Raw genomic sequence first — 22,109 nt, 5'->3', positions numbered from 1 at the left:
ACATGTTGCACTAATTTCACTCTATGTTATTGCACACATAGTTGGTAAAGTGCAGAGATATTACAATGAAACAAGTACCATCTAACTTACACCAAATCACCTGGGTTTTCTCCAGTGTTACCTTTGAATGATTCTGTACTTACAACGCCAGAGGGCGTGAATGACGCATCAGAATGAGCAGAGGTTACGACTCTCCACTTGTCTCTTACATGCTTACTATGCCGGAAAACGTCTTTAAAGATTTTTTTTTAAATTATTTATATAAATACTTAGCATCATTTGGCCTTCTCAGGAATTCAAAGTTCTTTGCTAATACGACTTAGTGAAAAACACACTTGATACGAGTAATCTGAAACAGGTCACATAAGTAACAGTAACTCACATTACCGAATGGTTTATTTTTCGCAGGGTACGTATATATATCATAAAATTAATATATATCCGATCAACTAACTTTTTTATTCGTTTCAGAGTCTCCACTTGACCTCTCGAGATCTTTATTGTCTTCAAGAGTGCCAATTATATCCCACAATAGCGCTGACCATAGGACAATGGTCACTACATATTTGCACGCAAAAGATCGTAGTTTATTATCAACTGACTGCCTTTTTGCGAGTACTAAGGTAACTAACAAACTTTTCACTGTATACCAGTCGCTGACTAAGACATAATTTAAGCCAAAGTTTATATATATATATATATATATATGTGTGTGTGTTAAAACAATTTAACGAAGTATTTGGATTATGTAAGCTGCCTAAACTTGATATGTCTGTTTCTCTCTTATCATAACAGTCTGCCGGAGCTGAGGTGCACCGGATTCCCGGGAAGAAATCTCGCGAGCGAACCTTACTTCCATGTGACGTGTGTGGTAAGGCCTTCGACCGTCCGTCCCTACTCAGAAGACATATGCGCACCCATACAGGCAAGTTACGATCAAGACGAAAAACGACTACCCTTATCCTTAAATTGTCCAGAATACTAAAGTAGTCCTAGATAAGAAAGAAAACACAATATTATTGATTGTAAATTACCAGTTTTTGACACTACTGCTTCATTGTTTGTGGAAATCGAGTTTGAAAACCATTGCAGGGTTTATTAGAATATTCAATAAAAACAATTCAATTTTAAGTACATAAAACAAGATATATGATTACGTTTTTCTATCATACGTACTATATCAGTTACTGCCTAAGCAGCAAGTCCAAATAATTAATTAATTAATTAAAAAATTAATTAATATAGTACAATGACAATAGAGTAATTTTCACACTGTACATTGTATATATATTTCACTCTAATACACATGTGTTTTGATAAATTAGGAGAGAAACCCCACGTTTGCGACGTCTGTGGAAAGGGGTTCAGTACGTCAAGTTCTCTAAACACCCACCGGAGAATCCACTCCGGCGAGAAACCTCACCAGTGCCACATCTGTGGAAAACGGTTTACAGCGAGTTCGAACCTTTATTACCACAGGATGACTCACAGCAAGGTAAAATAGTATTTTCTTTTGTCAAGGCTTCATATATAAACAAATACAAGAAAGAACCATTTTTAACAATAATTGTAAGATAAACTCACAACGCTAAAAAAATGTTTCATATTTTGGTTTAGGATAAATATCACAACCAGAACTGATGGTTTTAGTATAGAATCTTAACATTCTAAAATGTTAGAAATATTAATAATAAACTCGTGTAGTGGATAAATAAACATAACTCAGATGAATCTCGGGCTTTTTAAAATTTAAACAATCCAGAAAATTACACGAAAAACTTCAAAGAGGTTAATTTTTTTTCTTTTACGTTAGATCCATATCTAAGTTGTTAACAATTTTGTGTAAACATACGTAGCACCTTACATACGGCGAAGAACGGACGTATTCTATACGTTGCAACCAAATCTCTCATTTTATTTTTAAAATTATTAAAAAAAAATAATAAGAAAATAGGTGGCAGTGTCATCGAGGTTTTATTTAATGTCTGTTTGTTTGTTTATCTGTTTTTCGAATTTCGCACAAAGCTACTCGAGGACTATCTGCTCCAGCCATCCATAATTTAGCAGTGTAAGACTAGAGGTAAGGCAGTTAGTCATCACCACCCACCGCCAACTCTTGGGCTACTCTTTTACCAACGAATAGTGGGATTGATCGTTACATTATAACGACCCCACAGCTGAAAAAGCGAGCATGTTTGGTGCGACCGGGATTCAAACCCGCGACCCGCTTGGCCATGTCAAGCTATTATTTAATGGCATCAACTAGAAGTAAATATTTGTTAATGGAATGGGAATCTTTAAAAGAGACAAAGTTCTCACAAATAAATATAATATTATTCTTTTAACGACAAATACCAATTAGGAGAGATAACTGATACTAGAAAAATAGCTCATACGTTGTTTTTAATATTCTACATTTTGAAGCGATATCACATAGAAAAAGAATTATTAGTAGAACTGAGTATGTATTGAGGGAATTTGTTTACTTGTTTGTTGAATTTCGTTCAAAGCTACTTATAAGTCATCAACGCAAGCTCCCCATAATTTAACCGTTTTGATAGACTAGAGAAAAAACAGCTTGTCACTATTACAAACTGCCAACTCTCTGGCTACTCATTAGCAAAAGAAAATTCCCGGCATGGCCAGGTAGTTGTAGCAGTCGATTCCTAATTTGAGGGTTATATGGATCGAATCTCCGCCTCACCAAACTATGCTTGCCCTTTCAGGCGTGGGGGAGTTATAATGTTACATTCAATCCCACTAATCGTTGGTAAAAGAGTAGACCAAGTTTTGGCGGTGGGTGTTGATGACTTGTTTTCTTCCCTCTAGTTTTACACTGCTAAATTAGGAACGGCTAGCGAAGATAGCCCTCGTCTAGCTTTGCGCGAAATTCAAAATAAACCAAAGAAAAAGTGAGGTTAACATTGGAACACATCCACGACTGAAAGGGGTGAACATGCTCAATCAATGGTTTCGATCCCGCGATCCGCAGAGCGAGAGTCGATTATCTTGAACACAAGGCCATGTATATAACCAGACCACCCAAAGAATAATCAACTGGCAAATACACTTCTATAAAAGAAAAAAAAAAAAGGAAAACAAATGTACTTATATTAGTCACAGACTCTGGAAGCTATTCGATATATCTTTCATGGAAACATTTTGCTTACAACAGGGTATTCACTGTTGAAAATCTGACGAGTATTGATGTCATGAGATAGTTTAAATCAGATGATAGTTAAAAATATACAACAAAATGACCTTCTAAAACCGATTACCAGAAACGTCTACAGAAACCTGGACAGACAACTAATAAAATATTGCACTTATTATGAAATTCGAACAGTTGTATTGATATTAAAAATTAATAATAAGAAATCGAATAATCCTGAACATAAGTCTTTGTGTTGAAAGAGTTTGCCAAAGCACAGATGGTAAATTATATTCTAAATATATAATCGTTTTAATAAACTTTTAAGTCCAATAAGTTCTCAAGCCGAGGTCTACGCCCTGCTCTATTCAAAATTCGGCCCACCTGTCGAGCCTGAAACAAGTTTATCATCTGACAGCATCCATTTAAATTGATGTCGTTATATTAGAGACCAACTGATGTTGCACTATGAATATTCAAGACAGGTGGAGTTAGAACTGTGGAATATTGATTCGCTCTAATGGCATTCTTTGTAAATTGCGTGCGAAGTTGTTGGCCTATACGAAGTTTTTTTTTTTTATATTGTTTGATCAGCAGATAACATGGATTTTTTTAACAAATCTATGTACATGTCAGTACGTTTAACACTAAAATACAGCTTTTAACATGCACTCGTATACAGATACAGATTTTTCAATGCTTTTCTTGTGAGTACTTACTAAGCCTCATGAATATTTACCGAAATGTTTCACATTGATATTTCTAGTAGGCTTACAAAAAAGAATAGTGAGTCTGACACGAACAGAAAGACGAGTGAGTCTGACATGAATAACTGACTAATCAGTACATTTACCTGCCTTGAGCTAAACATGTTAATGTATTCTTTGTTGGCCCGGCATGGCCAAGCGTGCTAAGACGTTCGACTCGTAATCCGAGGGTCGAGGGTTCGAATCCCGATCGCACCAAAGATGCTCGTCCTCCCAGCCGTGAGGGCGTTATAATGTGACGGTCAATCCCACTATTCGTTGGTAAAAGAGTAGCCCAAGAGTTGGCGGTGGGTGGTGATGACTAGCTGCCTTCCCTCTAATCTTACACTGCTAAATTAGGGACGGCTAGCACAGATAGCTCTCGAGTAGCTTTGCGCGAAATTCAAAACAAATAAACAAAATGAATTCTTTGGTGTTATAAGAATGGCCTTCGCGTACGTATGTAATGAAATCTCTCGAGTTTAGCCACCAGTGGCACACGGATATGTCTACGAAACCGGATTTCTATACCCGTGGTGAGCAGAGCAGAGATAGCCCTTTCTGTAGCTTCAAACAAGCAAACAAATTTAACTTCCTATTGACAAATAAGAAAGTTTGAATGTTCTATATATGGGAAATATTCAACAGGATGTTTAATTTTTATGGTAACACTAGACTAAAAATATAGAAATAATGTACGTGTTCCTTCTACCTCATATATTCATATCTATGGGGTTAACTGTTATCTTTACTGTTTTATTAATTTTAAGCGTAAAGTTAAATAATAGGCTAACTGACATGTGCCCACGATGAGGTATCGAACAGTAATTTTTAACGCCATAAGGTGTCATTTTTATTGGTGAGGAAAGCGTGAGTTAAGTAAGACGAAATATAGTTTCAGGAGTGATGTAAGTGTAGTTCATTAAATACGAAAATACATTTTGCACTTTTTTGGTCAGCTTGTTCACAGGAAGATTTCAGAACCCTTTGCTCAAAACTGGGTACAGATTCTTATACTAATACTATTCTGAAATGTATATGCATAAATAGTTATATGACTATTCATACCATAAATATGTAACTATGTTATACTTACGTTGCTTGGTTGGTAGGGTTTTATTGTTGCTCCAAAGAATGAATTAACAGAAGAGAAAACAATATTACCCAATATTCCATTGTTCTCGATTAAATATATTTTTTAAATAATTTATTTTTGTTTTTCGTAGGAAAAACCACACAAGTGTTCCTTATGTGACAAATCGTTTCCCACACCAGGAGATTTAAAGAGTCACATGTACGTCCATAATGGTTCGTGGCCTTTCAAATGTCACATCTGTAACCGTGGGTTTAGCAAGCAAACGAATTTAAAGAACCACCTATTTCTACACACGGGTAAGTAAGTCTATTGTTTGAAAAATCACGAATAGATATTGTAGTATTTGTTTTAATCAATTATTCTGTGTGCGTTTTTCTTTTAGCAAAGTCACATCGTACGGAATCGAACTCCTGATTTTGGCGTTCTAAATCCGTAGACTTAACGCTGTACCAACGGGGGACATTATTCCGTACAGAAAACTTTTAAATATTATATATTTCTCATTATTGTTTATTGTTATCAATGCTACAATCGAATAAGTTCAGTTTTAATTAAAAAGACAAAAATATATAAAAAAAATTGTTTAGATAAAATTAACTTTAACATTGCTGTTTTAAAAACGCACACACACAAAATAGAGTTTTTACCCATTAAATCCAATTCATTTTCAATATATTTTGGCCCGGCATGGCCAAGCGTGTTAAGGTGTGCGACTCGTAATCTGAGGGTCTCCGGTTCGCATACCCGTCGCGCCAAACATGCTCGCCCTTTCAGCCGTGGGGGCATTATAATGTGACGGTCAATCCCACTATTCGTTGGTAAAAGAGTAGCCCAAGAGTTGGCGGTGGGTGGTGATGACTAGCTGCCTTCCCTCTAGTCTTACACTGCTAAATTAGGGACGGCTAGCACAGATAGCCCTCGAGTAGCTTTGCGCGAAATTCAAAAAACAAACAAAACAATCAATATATTTTAGAATATAGTAAAGGTTAATTTCTCAAGGACTAATCTCACCTGTTTATTAAGTTAAAAGAAATGAGATTGTCGCATAGAGCCAGCAGGACAGTTAGTTTTTCGCTGGTTGCTATAGTAATATATAACTACTGAAGAATATTATTGGATAAGAACATGTACTTACGTCAAACATTTGGATATTATTGGATAAGAACATGTACTTACGTCAAACATTCGGACAGTGATTAACAGGATTGTCTTGAACTAAAGGTAAAAAATAATATTAGATACATAAAATGGTATTTTGTTATAATTCAAACTTTTAGTGATGTCTTCACCCAAAAAGCGCCCTACTAACACAGTGTCACGCCCGTGGACTTATAATGCTAGAAAGCTGGTTTAGATACCCGTGGTGGGCAAAGCTCGGATAGCCCATTGCGTATCTTTGTGCTAGACTTCAAACAACCAATGTTTAGGTGTGACGTTTATTTTACTTAGATTTTTTTAACAGTTGAACAGATCCTTCAAAGTGTTGTAAGTTAATTATCTACTTATATTGCACATATACAAAGTACAATAAGCCATTTATTATGTTTGCTTGTGTGCTACATAAATAGTTCTCTGTTTCAGTGCTGTCCTCTGTATGTGAAAACTTTTAACTTGCCATAAGCCTTGAGCTCCCACATACCCTATGTTCAACGCAGTTCAACAGCATCTGGTATGTAAATTATTACGTGACAACCTTCCACCAGTATGTGCACCACTCATCCACCCGATCCATTCGATTCCCTCTATTTGTATGTGTTAACGCTGTGCCACCGTGATCATAAATGGACGTCAAATGTCAACACCAGACACCATTTGAAGTTCGGTTTACTTTATTTTTGTCTCGTATGTCGCGTTCTTTTACCCGAAGCATTCATTAAAATTTAGGTGTACAACTGAGAGAAACAAAAAAACGAAGAGGGAGGTCCCAACATTTTGGGTGGAAATACGTGGTAGTCGAGAAATATGCAAATACCACCCGTGTCAAGGTCACTATCACATTCATCTTATTCGTTCATTATTCAAACAAGAACACCGAAAACAAATATCGATTTAGCTTTTATATTATTAAGTTGTTTTGAATTTCAAATCACGAACAAATACTATTAATTATCACCAACATCTGTATATTATATTTTCGAGTTTTTTTTTTAAATTTCTAGCCTTATAAAGACTTAACATTATGATTTCCACTACAACTGGCTTTAACACAAACAAAATAGTAGTAAAATCTGTGAAATGTTCATAAAATTCTAGAGCAATAACAATAGAAAACCTTATATATGTAAAATTGTAAAAACCTTTTTTTCATCGAAAGAGAGTCGAAGGTCGCCTGAACGGTTTATTTGTTTGTTTGTTTTGGAATTTCGCACAAAGCTACTCGAGGGCTATCTGTGCTAGCCGTCCCTAATTTAGCAGTGTAAGACTAGAGGGAAGGCAGCTAGTCATCACCACCCACCGTCAACTCTTGGGCTACTCTTTTACTAACGAATAGTGGGATTGACCGTCACATTATAATGCCCCCACAGCTGGGAGGGCGAGCATGTTTGGCGCGACCGGGATGCGAACCCGCGACCCTCAGATTACGAGTCGCACGCCTTAACACGCTTGGCCATGCCGGGCCCGCCTGAACGGTCATTTGCTTTAAGAACTTGCACCAGTATACAGTGGCGTGTTGTCTGTCAGTAAGTCAGTAGACGATAAAAGGATGTCAAGTGAGGGATGTTTAACGTTCCAATTTGTACTGTCGTAACGTCAGTAAAACGTGCGCATGCCATGAATTACGAGGAGAATTATGCGTTATTTAGGCTGCAACATAGCATGACGTATGAACTTCAAAACCAAGAAATAAAATGTTTGTTACTCTTAACTGTAGTTTTATTTACTTTTGTAACTTTCAGGGATTATTTAGAAGTACATCTAGTTATGCTTATACAGAGATGTTCGTTTTTTGTTATGTCCGCTATGACTCTCGCCACGACCTCAAATATTCTGAAAAAGTTATATATACCTGGTCACTTAAGAATGGTAATAAACAGAGTGTAAATTTGGAGATAGTACTGATAGAAACAAGTTTTGATCGTGTATTACACTGTTTAAATTAGAAATAGTTTTAAAGCTTTTAGGCTTAATCGCACAACTCATACAAGTCTGTGATCACTGTGAGAGCTGGAATACCTATTTCAGGATATAAGTTTTTAATAAATTGTTTTTTATTTCATTATTTCTGTAAAATTTTAAAACAATTAATTTTCTATGTACAGCTTCAAAATGACTATTTAATTTATGAGCGAGATGTTTGTGTAATAGGACACTCATATATACTTCTAATGCTTCAATTATGTTTTCATCTCATTTGTGAGGCGTATAAATAGAGTATGGAAGACAGCGAGTCTTCTACTACGACCCAAGTTGTAACATTTTTATTCTATACTTAGTAGCCTAGTCTTACCTGTCCTATATATATATATATATGCAATGCAGTTTCTTTCTTTTTTAGCATATATTATGTTTGTTGTTTTATTAATAGGTTGGACATAAATGAATAAACAAAGTAGGTATAGCATCAGATTAAAATGGCAAATCTAGGGAGCGCCATAAATCAGTAGTAATTGTAATAAAGCACCAGTTTCTCAGGAACACAGTCATCGAAATTATTAAAAGTAAATAGTATAGTAATTATATCAAAAAAGCGTTGCTGATGTATAGTTCATCACGCTAGTACAGCAGTAAGTCTACGGATTTACAACGTTAAAATCAGGGGTTCGATTCCCCTTAGTGGGCTCAGCATATAGCCCGATGTGGCTTTGCTATAAGAAAACACACACGTATAATCACGCCCGTGGGCTCATGTGATGTGGCTTTGCTATAAGAAAACACACACGTGGGTATGCAATCAGAAAAAGACAAAGGTTTATAACATCTCGGCAAACCCATAACTCTTGTCCAGTAAAGTGGTTTTTTTTTTTTTAAGCATGCTACATTTGTACATATAATTATTTGTTGTTTTCAATTCTACTTCCCACGACAAACAGACAAAAAAATTCAATTGAAGACCAAACTATACAATCAAACTAATTATTCAATTATTTTTAGTGAACAACTCCTGGTGTTTCCATCTTTTTTTCAGTTATATGGTTATTGTAATATTTACGTTTTATTATAATATATATTTAGTGCTTTTCCTACGACTGGTATAGCTGGAATATGTGCGTGCGTGTACAGTGTCATAAACATTCTAAAACATTCTAGAAATAGGCCCAAAAGGTTTTGAATGTTTCACTTTAGCGAAATCTCCGTGAATTTTACTTCACGTTTTGCGGTAGTTAAGATATCAGAATAAACACATGACCCTCACATCAATTTCAGAAACCTCACTTAAAAAGAAAATTCCTAACATAAACCAATCCAACGGACGTGAGTGAATACGAAGTTTTATTACGAGTTTTAGCACAGGTTACAGAGAAAGTCCCAGCTCTACACGTCCAAAAATAAGTTTCGCTTCCACCTATTTATTCTACTGCAAACACCCTACACTTTGTGCCTGGTAGTTAATGAAAGCACACCTGGTAGTTAATGAAAGCACACCTGGCAGTTAATGAAAGCATACCTGGTAGTTAATGAAAGCACACCTGGTAGTTAATGAAAGCACACCTGGTAGTTAATGAAAGCACACCTGGTAGTTAATGAAAACATACCTGGTAGTAAATGAAAGCACACCTGGTAGTTAATGAAAACATACCTGGTAGTTAATGAAAGCACACCTGGTAGTTAATGAAAACATACCTGGTAGTTAATGAAAGCACACCTGGTAGTTAATGAAAACATACCTGGTAGTTAATGAAAGCACACCTGGTAGTTAATGAAAACATACCTGGTAGTAAATGAAAGCACACCTGGTAGTTAATGAAAGCACACCTGGTAGTTAATGAAAGCACACCTGGTAGTTAATGAAAGCATACCTGGTAGTTAATGAAAGCACACCTGGTAGTTAATGAAAGCACACCTGGTAGTTAATGAAAGCACACCTGGTAGTAAATGAAAGCACACCTGGTAGTTAATGAAAACATACCTGGTAGTTAATGAAAGCACACCTGGTAGTTAATGAAAACATACCTGGTAGTTAATGAAAGCACACCTGGTAGTTAATGAAAACATACCTGGTAGTAAATGAAAGCACACCTGGTAGTTAATGAAAGCACACCTGGTAGTTAATGAAAGCACACCTGGTAGTTAATGAAAGCATACCTGGTAGTTAATGAAAGCACACCTGGTAGTTAATGAAAGCACACCTGGTAGTTAATGAAAGCACACCTGGTAGTAAATGAAAGCACACCTGGTAGTTAATGAAAACATACCTGGTAGTTAATGAAAGCACACCTGGTAGTTAATGAAAACATACCTGGTAGTTAATGAAAGCACACCTGGTAGTTAATGAAAACATACCTGGTAGTAAATGAAAGCACACCTGGTAGTTAATGAAAGCACACCTGGTAGTTAATGAAAGCACACCTGGTAGTAAATGAAAGCACACCTGGTAGTTAATGAAAGCACACCTGGTAGTTAATGAAAGCACACCTGGTAGTTAATGAAAGCACACCTGGTAGTTAATGAAAGCACACCTGGTAGTTAATGAAAGCACACCTGGTAGTTAATGAAAGCATACCTGGTAGTTAATGAAAGCACACCTGGTAGTTAATGAAAACATACCTGGTAGTTAATGTAAGCACATTTGTATGACCAATTGATGACCTCAAATTGCAAATTGTTTGAAATACTCCTGAAAGTTGCAGAGCATTTTAATTTTGTTTAATGCATCTTATAAAACATATGACAAGTGGGTTTCTATAACCATCATACTCTTCATATAAAAACGTAGCAACTGTAAGAAAACATAGTTTTATTTTAAACATATTCAATACCAAGCAAGGTTGATCACAAGCTAGGGATCTGTCTCAATTATCTAATTTTTTCTACGAATTTTAATCGATAAATTCCTTACCGTCTATATGAGCATTGAATTACCTTATTACACGTCTTATAGAATTTAACGTGACTACTGCTAAAATTACGAAAAAGTGTAGAGATTATTTCTAAATCTCCTGCTAGTTCGTCTGCACACACGTGTACACAGATTTGACGTGCTGAGTTCCCCACAAAGTCTCTTCAATATCTTAGTTAAAGTTACAGCAGATAAAGAGTATATTTTAGTAAATACGTAGTTAAATATTGCATCTCCCTGCCCCATATGTATTTATAGAACTTTCATTACATTCGTTCCCCCCGTATGGCGTTGAAGGTTTCTTAATTACTCTGGTTGACATTGGCTCCTTTGTTGGGTTATGATAGATACAACCCTGTGGGCTGAGCCTTGAACACTTCGCGTCAAACTATCTTGCACCACCAGAGACCAAAAGTTACAGTTAAAAAAACAAAAAAAAAAACAGAGTTAGGTTTCATTTGCGAGGTCTGGGGAAGGCACAGGAGTGTTATTAAAACACTTTTTGCTTCAGACGTACTATAGATGTTATTTAATATTCAGTTGAGTGGGTGTTTTATCAGTACTTTTATCAATCAGTTTAGCGTGGTTTGAGTATCTTGTGAGGCTTTGTTCACTCTTACCATGATTTGTTTCTCCTAAAGATTAGTATAGAAATACAAATATATAAAGAAAACCTTACCTAACAACTTTCTCTAAAACTTCTCTCTCTGAAGGTTTACAACGTTAAAAATCGAGTTTTGATACCGTTGGGAACACAGCATAGACTTTCCATTGAGTAGCTTTGCACTTAACGAACAGACCAGTTACACGCATGTATATATATATATATATATGATAAATATGTTCATCCTATATTCTATAGATTTAAACTAACTCTCTCATACTGAATTACTACAAGTATCAACTACATTACGAAGATTTAATTTAGATTTTACTGGAGTTTATGAGAAGTTCTCTCCTACCCCTGAGTTTAAAAACAATAGACATTAAAAAGGGCAACAAATATTGAAGTAATAAAATCTCTTATTCACCCTGACACACAAACACAACCTAAGCTTAGAAGTAAAGTTAATGCGACCCTAAAACTGCTCTTCAAAATACGTTACGTGTACAGATTACAGCTAAAAATTAGCCCAGTAACTAATATAAGTTATTCAAGATGACGGTCTAACACTGTTGTGGAATAAAATCTTATAATAATTAATTCATTATTCAGTCTCACTCGCACAGTTTATCGTGTTTAGCTTATTTGGAATTCGAACCAGGTGAGGTTAGCGTGTTCAAACTGTGAACCTGGGGATCCATGGCTCGAAAACGCAGATCACAATCTGGGTTCGATTTTATGTCTTAAGGAGAAGTCCTACAATTCCGTAACATTGTAGCAACTCAACAGTTGGCACTGACAGCTGTTGACTATCTCTCTTCTGTCTAGTCTCTCAGCTCATGATGCGGATGGCTATTTGCTGCTAGTTTTCTTTGTGTAGCTAAGATACACATTCGGTCCTAACTCACTTTAGCAAATAGTTCGTTCAACACTAACAGAGCATGAACTACAGACTACAGAACCACAATAAGAACTAGTTCTTATTGGGCCTAGAATGGTTGTGCTTATTCGTTTTCTTGCAAAGCAACGCGAGTGGTATCTGTACTCTAATTAAGCAGTTAAATACTAGAGGGAAAGCCACCCACCGTCAAATCTTGAGCTACTTTTTTACTAACGAATAGTAGGATTGACCGTCACATTAGAACGCCTCCATGGCTAAAAGGACCAAGATGTTTGGTGCGATTGGGATTCGAACCCGCGACCCTCGGATTACGAGTCTTAACACACTTGGCCATCCCGGGCCCTAAGCTTACTATTGAACATTAACAGTGAGGGTAGGTGGATGGGTGGCAAACATGTAAGTAGTAAATTAAAAGTAGTGCATGTACCCAAAAATGGAATTTCACATTTAGCGTACGTGTCTATCACATTCGAAATTACCGATATTTAATAACATTTGAAAATTATTTACTGTATTCACCAATTATAAAGTGTTGTTGTGTTATTAATAATTAGGTTGTAAAATTCATAGTCACCTTATAATTACAACCGGTCGTAGGGTTCTACCCCTATTCTAGCTTCTCGCACTCTTGAACGGCCAAATAGCATCCGTCTACGTATGCGAGCCAAAGATTCACTCAAAATCATCACTAATCATTGCAACTAATGGAATTTCGAGCGTTTCAATTATATTATAACGTCATTTTAATCAATTGTGGTATTGATATTATGTACCTCAAAATGACGTTATAACATTCTCTTTTGTCTCTCTATGGTTATGAAAATGTAATTCGCCTTATATTCGAGATCGCCCTATAATTGAGTCAATGGAGTATTTATTAAAAGTCCAGTTATTATTCTTGACACATATCAATAAATATATGCTCTCTTTTTTTTTAAAAACGGCAGGTTTTAACAATACATTTCTTTGGGTGAACCTTAGATGAAGAATTACGCCGGACAAGTCCCTTTAAACCTTACTGCAACTAGTACATATTTATTGATTATATTTCTATAAAACTTCCTCATATTCCTCCAATTAATTTTACTGAAGAAATATAGCGTTTCATCAGGTGTGAAACAGCGAAGGAGAAAATGTTATCATAACACTGAAAACATCTTGATAACACTGAAAACATCTTGTGTCACTTCCTTAACTCTCTGTACGATTTATCTGTATTATGTTTCTCGTTAAGATTAAACAATTAGGGCAGGTCCAGCGTACTACACGAACCAACTCAACGTGTGAGTGAAATGAAAGAAGACAATGGCAGTTCCTTATCTTAGTTGTTCAGCTGAATTTGTTTGTTTGTTTTTGAATTTCGCGCAAAGCTACACGAGGGCTGTTTACGCTAGTCGTCTCTAATTTAGCAGTGTAAGACTAGAGGGAAGGTAGTTAGTCATCACTACCCACCTCCAACTTTTGGGCTACTCTTTTACCAACGACTAGTGGGATTGACCGCACATTATAACGCCCCCGCGACTGAAAGAGCAAGCATGTTTGGTGTGACGGGGAAGTTGTTTAGCAACAGCAATCAGCGCATTAAGAAAGTAAAACAAAAAACAATTAATTACGCTTTGTAAGACAAAAAGCAGACAATAAAACATCTTTTGTGAAGCTTCATCTAGCTAAAATGAAACACATGGAGCAACAGAATGCCATAATTTACCGAAGTTATTTCAATATTTCACAAGAGAGTTATGGTCCCTAAGTATAGATATTAGTGGTTTAAAGTCTGAACAAAACATACATTACTAGGTTTCCTCGTTCTTATTAGAAGAGTAACAGTAACTACATTACTTTTGAACCATTTTGTTAACCCAAACAACCAGAAAACCAGGAAATAATGTCCATTTGGTGTTCAAAATATTTTGAAGTGTTTCTGACAGACATAATGCCAGTCTGTCTGTTTTGTTTTTTAAAATTTCGTGGTGTGACGGGGATTCAGACCCGCGCCCCTCAGATTAGGAGTCGCACGCCCTGACCACCTGGCCAGACCGGGCCCCATTATGTTAGTTTAAAATAACTTTGAGTTAAATATATATATATTTATAAGTTCTGAACGGTGAGTGTTGAAGGTATTTATGAACTTTCACATTGAAAAAAATATAATCCAGTAAATGACATTTATATGAATTAATTGTTTGTTTTGGGCATGCGTACAAATACATACAAGGGCTTCATGCCTTAATCTTAAATGAATAGACTAGAGAAACGGTAATTTATAATTATTGTACTCCCTATATTAATGGGTTATTCTAATCAAATAGGCGAATTTAAGTATCACTTTTATGATCCACCAAAAGCCTTAAAGTGAGAATCGAAAGTTGTTCGCAGTGATACCGGAACCATAGACCTTCGGATTTACAGTTCATTGACGAATAAATATGTGACCTCGGTTGTTCGAAAGTATCGACTTTTCATTCCTTTGTATTTAAACACTTTGGACGTTTATCACGTGTAAACTACAATATTCCTGTTATAAATATAATAAGCCTTGTCATCGTGATATAGATTCTATTTACCATAAATACACATGTTTTAAGACTATAGGTAATTTACTTGTCACTAATTTACCGATCTAGTCCTTTCAAGTTTTGTTATCATTATTACTGGATACACAAACAAAATATAGTTCGATATTCATTAAGAAAGTTGGTAATCATCGCTTGAGAGCCATATTTAGCTCAACCGTAGAAATAAACACGTGCCATATTAACAAAGGTACTGCACTTTACACCTGATATAGAAAATTACACAGTATATTTTTCTGTAACAACATATAAAATAAAATAATGAACATAATTAACGTTTTCATTCAACATCAAATTAGAAAATATGTTTTTTCTGAATTTTGTGCGCTAAATTTTGTTACTAAAAATAGGATATTAAAACGCAATTTTAAAAACGTCGAAATATGTTTAAATATTAAAGATAGTAGATATAATGTTTATTCAGATATTGTTCCTAATTATCTTGCTAGTATGCCTTTAGATGAATAATATATATTTTTTGGCGTGGATTGAATTTTTGGTTGTTTTAACTGCCTTTTGTTTCTTTAGTGTTGTAAGGTAAGAATTTGACTCTGTTAAATATGTCCCTCTTTCATGTCCAAGCATTTCTGTGTAATATATTTCAAATGTTATTCTGTGGACAGGAGTCAAAGTGTAAATAACTAAAGATTATACTCGAAGAGAAGAGTAATTACGTAACATAGCTGAAAGAAACCTAGAACAGTTTTGAATTCATAACAATAAACCTTTGATTTGCCGCCTTGACCTTAATCAAGGTCGCAAAGCCTGGGCATAGATGGTTCTCGTTTAAGGATTCTCACATGGCAATAAGAACTGGTATTTCTAGTCTATTGTCTTTTAACTAATGCCTTCAGGCTTGCGATTTAGAGTTCTATCATAAAAGACGTAGTTTTCAATTATATAAGTTAGTTCCATCATATACCGGGTGATTTCACCCTCATTATAACAGGCGTCAGTGACGGTCTAACAGCATAAAACACTTTCTCCTATAACGTAACACTAAAGGCCAAGTGTCTACTTTTAACTAAATACAAGTAGTGTTTCCTTTGTGTAACAAGGAGCTGATAATCTATGAGAGTCCATTGTGATCGTCCTCACATCTTCAAGCAAACTGCCGACGAGGGTACGTAATTAAAAATGCGTTCCAATGAAATCATGCGGAACCTTTTAGGCCTCTTTCACCCATTGTTTTGCTTTATAACTTATTGAAGTACTCAATAATGTAAAATGTATTGTACAATGAAATGTTATGTATTTCCTTCTGTGATGTGGGCAGTATGTTATACTTATTGTATAAAGTCTTACAAGTATTTCCTATGCTGTTACTTTAATAGAACATTATTTCACAACAACAAGCTCAGCATGTAGCCAGGTGGTTAGGATGCTCCATTTGTAATCTGAGGGTCGCTGGTTCAAATTCCCATCATACCAAACATGCTCGCCCCTTCAGCCATGGAGGCGTCATATCATGACGATTAATCCTCTTATTTATTGGTAAGAGAGTAGCCTAAGAGTTGGCGGTGGGTGATAATGACTAGTCGCCTTCCTTCTAGTCTTACACTAGTAAATTAGGGACGGCTCGCGCAGGTAGTTCTTGTGTGGCTTTGCGTGGAATTCATAACAAACAAACAGATCATAACAACAGAATTAAAATAATTTAGTGTTTTCTAGTGTTAGTCCTTGTACAAAATTTATGCAGTGGAATTTTATTTTGATGACGTGTGACACATTTGTACTAATAACAAAGCTATTTGAGGAACCAACATGTTATATATAGTACGTACATCAAGGAATAATCACCTCCTGTTACACAGTGTGAAAAGTTAACTGTCTGTTTCTGTTTAAATATCTAACATAACTACACCCCAGGATAACTGCTTCCCTTTTTAGTTGAAGAAAGAGTGTGAAACCCGTAATAAAAATATACTGTTATATTTGTAAAATTTTCACCGCTTATTGTCTATGTCGAAGTCAACACATATTTTCACTCCATGTGCGTGTTGGTAAGCAGAACTTTGAAAAAAAAAATCGTTAAATGAATTTGAACGAAATTCACTATATATTTGTATTATGATCTAAAGTAGAAGCGATTAATTTTTCGGCATTAAAGGTCAAAGGTCAAGGTCATGAAAAATCCCTACCTGTTAACATGGAGACTGATTTTTGCACACTATTTTTTCCCTCTATAACTCAGTTAAAATTCTCACGAAACTTGGCGGATATAAGTAGGATATTACGTTCCGCTGTCCTGCCAAGAACTATCCGTGTCCATTGATAACGGCAATGTACGGACACATTTTTTTTTTTTTTTGTGAACGAAATGTGATCAACATTGCGTGACGAAGGTGTATCTCTACTGAGAGCTACTTTCTCTGATTCACTACGTTAACATAGCTAAATAATTTGTTTTTCTTTTAATAGTTCAGACCTCAAATTGCGGATTTATGTTAAGGCTGATTAGATTTTTCAAGGTGTAAAAAATGTGTTTTTAGGCTTCATATGATGCTAATTTTACCGTATTCGTGTTTCTATGTATTGACTGGTTGTTTGATTGCAGGAGATAAACCTCATATATGCGAGTACTGTCAAAAGAAATTTGCTCTAGCCTGTAACCTGAGAGCCCATCTTAAGACACACGAAGGTTCGTATTATCAAACTTAAAAGTCTAAACTAATAGAGGATAAAACGCGTTTTATTATATTGGATTATACGTCCTATAACTTTAATAACTCTGGACTATCGCTAATCCAGCTAACTCTATGGTTGGAGTTATGTAATTAAAGATAGAAATTACTGTTGAAATTTTGTAAAATGCTTATAAAAATAGTTCAACATAAATACCTGTTTGTGTAATTTATAAGATAAACGACTCGGCATGGTCAGATGTTTACTGTGCTCGATTCGCAAGGTGAGGGGCGCGGTTTCGAATCTCTGTTACACTAAAACATGCTCGTCCTTTCAGCCATGAGGGTATTATAAAAGAGTAAGCGATGGATGGTGACCCCCGCTGGTACAGCGGTAAGTCTCCGGATTTACAACGCTAAAATCAGGGCTTCGATTCCCCTCGATCAGCTCAGCAGATAGTCCCATGTGGCTTTGCTATAAGAAAACACACACGCGATGGATGGTCGTTGTTTTTTTGAATTAAGTACAAATTTACACGATGAGTTGTCTGTACTTTGCCTACCACAAGTATAGAAACCTGATTTTTAGCGTTGTAAGTCCGCGGGCATACTTCTGAGTCACTGGAGGGTGCAATGAGTCAGCGGTATGTCTGTTAGGTAGCCCTCATATAGATTTGCTCGAAGTTAAAAACAAACAAACAACCAATACGGCACAAAAGTAAATATCCATTAATACGATAGATGGCGATGCCCTCCTTGAATTTTATTAAGTTTTCCACTTAAGGCGTGAAGCATATCATGTTTAAACTTATAGGTACATGTCCTGTTTATCTCAGATTGATTGTTTATTTGTTTTGAATTTCGCGCAAAACTAGCTAGCTGCCCCTAATTTAGCAGTGTAAGACTAGAAGGAAAGCAGATAGTCAGCACCACCCACCGCACCTCTTGGGCTACTCTTTTCCCAACGAATAGTGGAATTGACCGTAACATTATAACGCCCCCACGGCTAAAAGGGCGAGCATGTTTGGTGTGACGGAGATCCAAATCCGCGACCCTAAGATTACAAGTCGCGTACCTTAACCACCTGGCCATACCGGGCCTGTTCCGTATTCAGGCCTCTGTTTTTTCTTTCTCATATTTTATTTTCATTAATTTTGAATATAGGTAAGTATTTTGAAGGCTTTGGATACCTGCGGTGGACACAGCATAAAAGTATTAGATTCTACCTAAACATACTGTGTGCTTCAGTGTAGCCTAAGTTTTAAGTCATACGATATAATAGGACAAGTATATTAGCATTAGTATTCACATTATTTATTGAGATCCGTTACAACGAGTGCAGCAAACTCTATCAAGTTAAGTAATGGCTAGGCCCAGCATGGCCAGGTGGGTTAAAGTGTTCGACTCGTAATCTGAGGGTCGAGGGTTAGAATCCCCCTCGCATCAAGCATGCTCGCTCTTTCAGCCGTGGGGGCGTTATAAGTGAAGGTTAATCCCACTATTCGTTGGTTAAAGAGTAACAGTTGACATTGGGTGGTGATGACTAACTGCTTTCCCTCTGGTCTTACACTACTAAATTAGGGACGGCTAGCGCATATAGCCCTTGTGTAGCTTTGCTCGAAACTAAAAAAACAAACAAGAAATAATGGTTTGGCGGGATATTAGAAAAGTTTTGCGCATGCTTATTAGAGAGAAGGGAAGGGCGCGAATACTCGTTTATGATGTGGTATTTTAATAGTGTTAGTAATTATCTGGTAGCGTTCACACCTCAGCTTCTTACTAATATTTCGGAAACTTAAAACTTATTCTAGCTGTCTAGTTAGTGCTATCAATTTTGGTATTTAATTATTCATGAGTCCACCCACGCTATCTTAACACGACGCCATGTTTTTTTGGGTCCGGCATGGCCAAGAGTGTTAAGGCGTGCGACTCGTAATCTGAGGGTCTCCGGTTCGCATCCCCGTCGCGCCAAACATGCTCGCCCTTTCAGCCGTGGGGGCGTTATAATTTGACGGTCAATCCCACTATTCGTTGGTAAAAGAGTTGCCCAAGAGTTGGCGGTGGGTGGTGATGACTAGCTGCCTTCTCTCTAGTCTTACACTGCTAAATTAGGGACGGCTAGCACAGATAGCCCTCGAGTAGCTTTGTGCGAAATTCAAAAACAAACAAACAAACAAAACAATTTTTTTTTTTTTTTTTTTTTTTGGGTTTTAGTGAGATTAAGGTAAGTGTATTTGAAATCCTGCCTGCCTATTCTGATGGAAGTGTTTGAGGAACGAAAGTCTCGAGGAAAAGTGGAGCAAGGACATGTTAGCTTGCACAGACTGGCACAACTCGAGGCCTCTTTGAGATTAGATGGCTTGTTGATATGTCATCATGTGGCTTCTCTGGAGCTGGAAGAAAATTTAATTTTTTATATACTATTAACGTGTTGTAGAATTAGAAACTGACAAGCTACCCCAACCTTGGACTCATTTTAATGCAAGAACGCTAGATTTAGAGTCTGAATAGCACACCGTGTATGAGACACATTAGGTTAAAGACCAGGAATACGAAAAAAAAATATTCAGTTAAGACTAATTTCAAAGAAAAACATTACATTATTAGACCAAAAAAGGCCTTTTAAGTTTTGTATTATATTTTATTTCTTTTTAAAATGAATCTAATGCATAGTAATGTTACTTTTTTTTGACCGACCTGCAACACTAACTGGAAGTACTCACTTGAACTCGTCTAGAAAGTTAACGAAACTTTTCTTCACTTCATAAATATGGCGCTTCTCTTCTCTTGCAAAGTCCAACCGTTTTGTTTCATACTAAGTATTTTCCAAAAATTTCCTTTCACAAGGTGTATATAACACCTGATGATAAAGAAAAACAAATTATGAAAAACTTTAAGTGATCTATATATTCAACTAGCCCGCAGATCAGGTTATATAATAAACAAAAGTCATTGAATTCGCGGTTAAACAAAATGACCTGGCTTCCTTGAATACGAATATGGTGCTGAGATTGCACAACCCTAAACACAATAATATTACATTAGTGCACGGAACACAAAACTCAAACTAGATTCTCCTTGAAATACCCATGAATGTAGTTTGTTTGTTTTATACATTAATTCTGCAAACCTGTACAAATAATCATCTGGACGTAGTCTTCCATGATCTCGAATCAGTAGACTATCATATCACGTGTTGCCAACTCTTTTCTGAGAGACAACGGGACTCGAACCATAATTTCAGGATCATAATGAAAAACTCGGGTAACTAATTTTCGCACTCAGCTCAACGAACATCGTATTCAGAACGTTAAAAATACGTGATAAAAAATAAGACCGTTGGTCAACTATCGGTAACTGAGATTATTATAAACATATATCCTACACTGAATCGCATGTTTAATTCATTTTCAGATAATTTATCAAATTTATTCGTTTCAGGTGAGATCCAGGAACGATGCTCCCAGTGTGCTAAAACATTCCCCGTTTCTGCCAATATGCTCAATCACGGATCTTGTCAAAACTGCTACGAAAAATATAATGGGATTGACATGATGAAAAAAAATAGAAGAGAAGGAAATACAGAATCAGTTTCAAACAAACTGTCATCGCCAACTGACATTAAAGGTTACAGTTCAGTTGTGGAGACAAGAAATGTTCGATCTCCACTATTATATGGCATTTTGGACCAGATGATGAAGCAATACCGCAAAGCAAATAGCCACCACTTCACGCCCTTTAAGGTTTTATAGAAGAGTAGATAGCCACCACTTCACGCCCTTTAAGGTTTTAATGAAGAGTAGACAGCCACCACTTCACGCCCTTTAAGGTTTTATAGAAGAGTAGACAGCCATCACTTCACGCCCTTTAAGGTTTTATAGAAGAGTAGACAGCCACCACTTCACGCCCTTTAAGGTTTTATAGAAGAGTAGACAGCCACCACTTCACGCCCTTTAAGGTTTTATAGAAGAGTAGACAGCCACCACTTCACGCCCTTTAAGGTTTTATAGAAGAGTAGACAGCCACCACTTCACGCCCTTTAAGGTTTTATAGAAGAGTAGACAGCCACCACTTCACGCCCTTTAAGGTTCTATAGAAGAGTAGACGGCCACCACTTCACGCCCTTTAAGGTTTTATAGAAGAGTACCACTACTTCACGCCCTTTAAGGTTCTATAGAAGAGTAGACAGCCACCACTTCACGCCCTTTAAGGTTCTATAGAAGAGTAGACAGCCACCACTTCACGCCCTTTAAGGTTCTATATAAGAGTAGACCGTCGGTTTTAAATTAGAATATTTGCTCAAAATTTGTGTTATATGGAGTTGAGATTCCCCGCTGTTGTAAAAGATAACTTCTGCGAACTGAAAGTTGCAGTAGTTGTTGTGACAATCATATCCGTCCTTAATAAAAATTAAAT

General features: G+C 36.3%; 1 protein-coding gene across 2 annotated transcripts in view; it reads left to right on the top strand.

The window, feature by feature from the left end:
- The window catches only part of LOC143231676 (uncharacterized), a 40,194-nt gene extending 18,317 nt beyond the window's left edge, over positions 1–21,877 (top strand). Inside the window, exons 3-8 of one of the 2 annotated variants that reach the window (XM_076466257.1) lie at positions 472–623; positions 796–925; positions 1,326–1,495; positions 5,124–5,289; positions 17,627–17,710; positions 21,135–21,877. In XM_076466257.1, the coding sequence (XP_076322372.1) occupies positions 472–623; positions 796–925; positions 1,326–1,495; positions 5,124–5,289; positions 17,627–17,710; positions 21,135–21,445 (1,013 nt within the window). In that variant the 3' untranslated portion in view covers positions 21,446–21,877. The remainder of the gene's footprint in view (positions 1–471; positions 624–795; positions 926–1,325; positions 1,496–5,123; positions 5,290–17,626; positions 17,711–21,134) is intronic. The other variant, XM_076466258.1, reaches the window with a different exon arrangement.
- The last annotated feature ends 232 nt before the right edge of the window (positions 21,878–22,109 follow it).

The sequence above is a fragment of the Tachypleus tridentatus genome, chromosome 11 (genome assembly GCF_004210375.1).
Source record: "Tachypleus tridentatus isolate NWPU-2018 chromosome 11, ASM421037v1, whole genome shotgun sequence".
NCBI classification, from domain to species: domain Eukaryota; kingdom Metazoa; phylum Arthropoda; class Merostomata; order Xiphosura; family Limulidae; genus Tachypleus; species Tachypleus tridentatus.
This window is presented reverse-complemented; position numbering and strand designations above follow the sequence as displayed.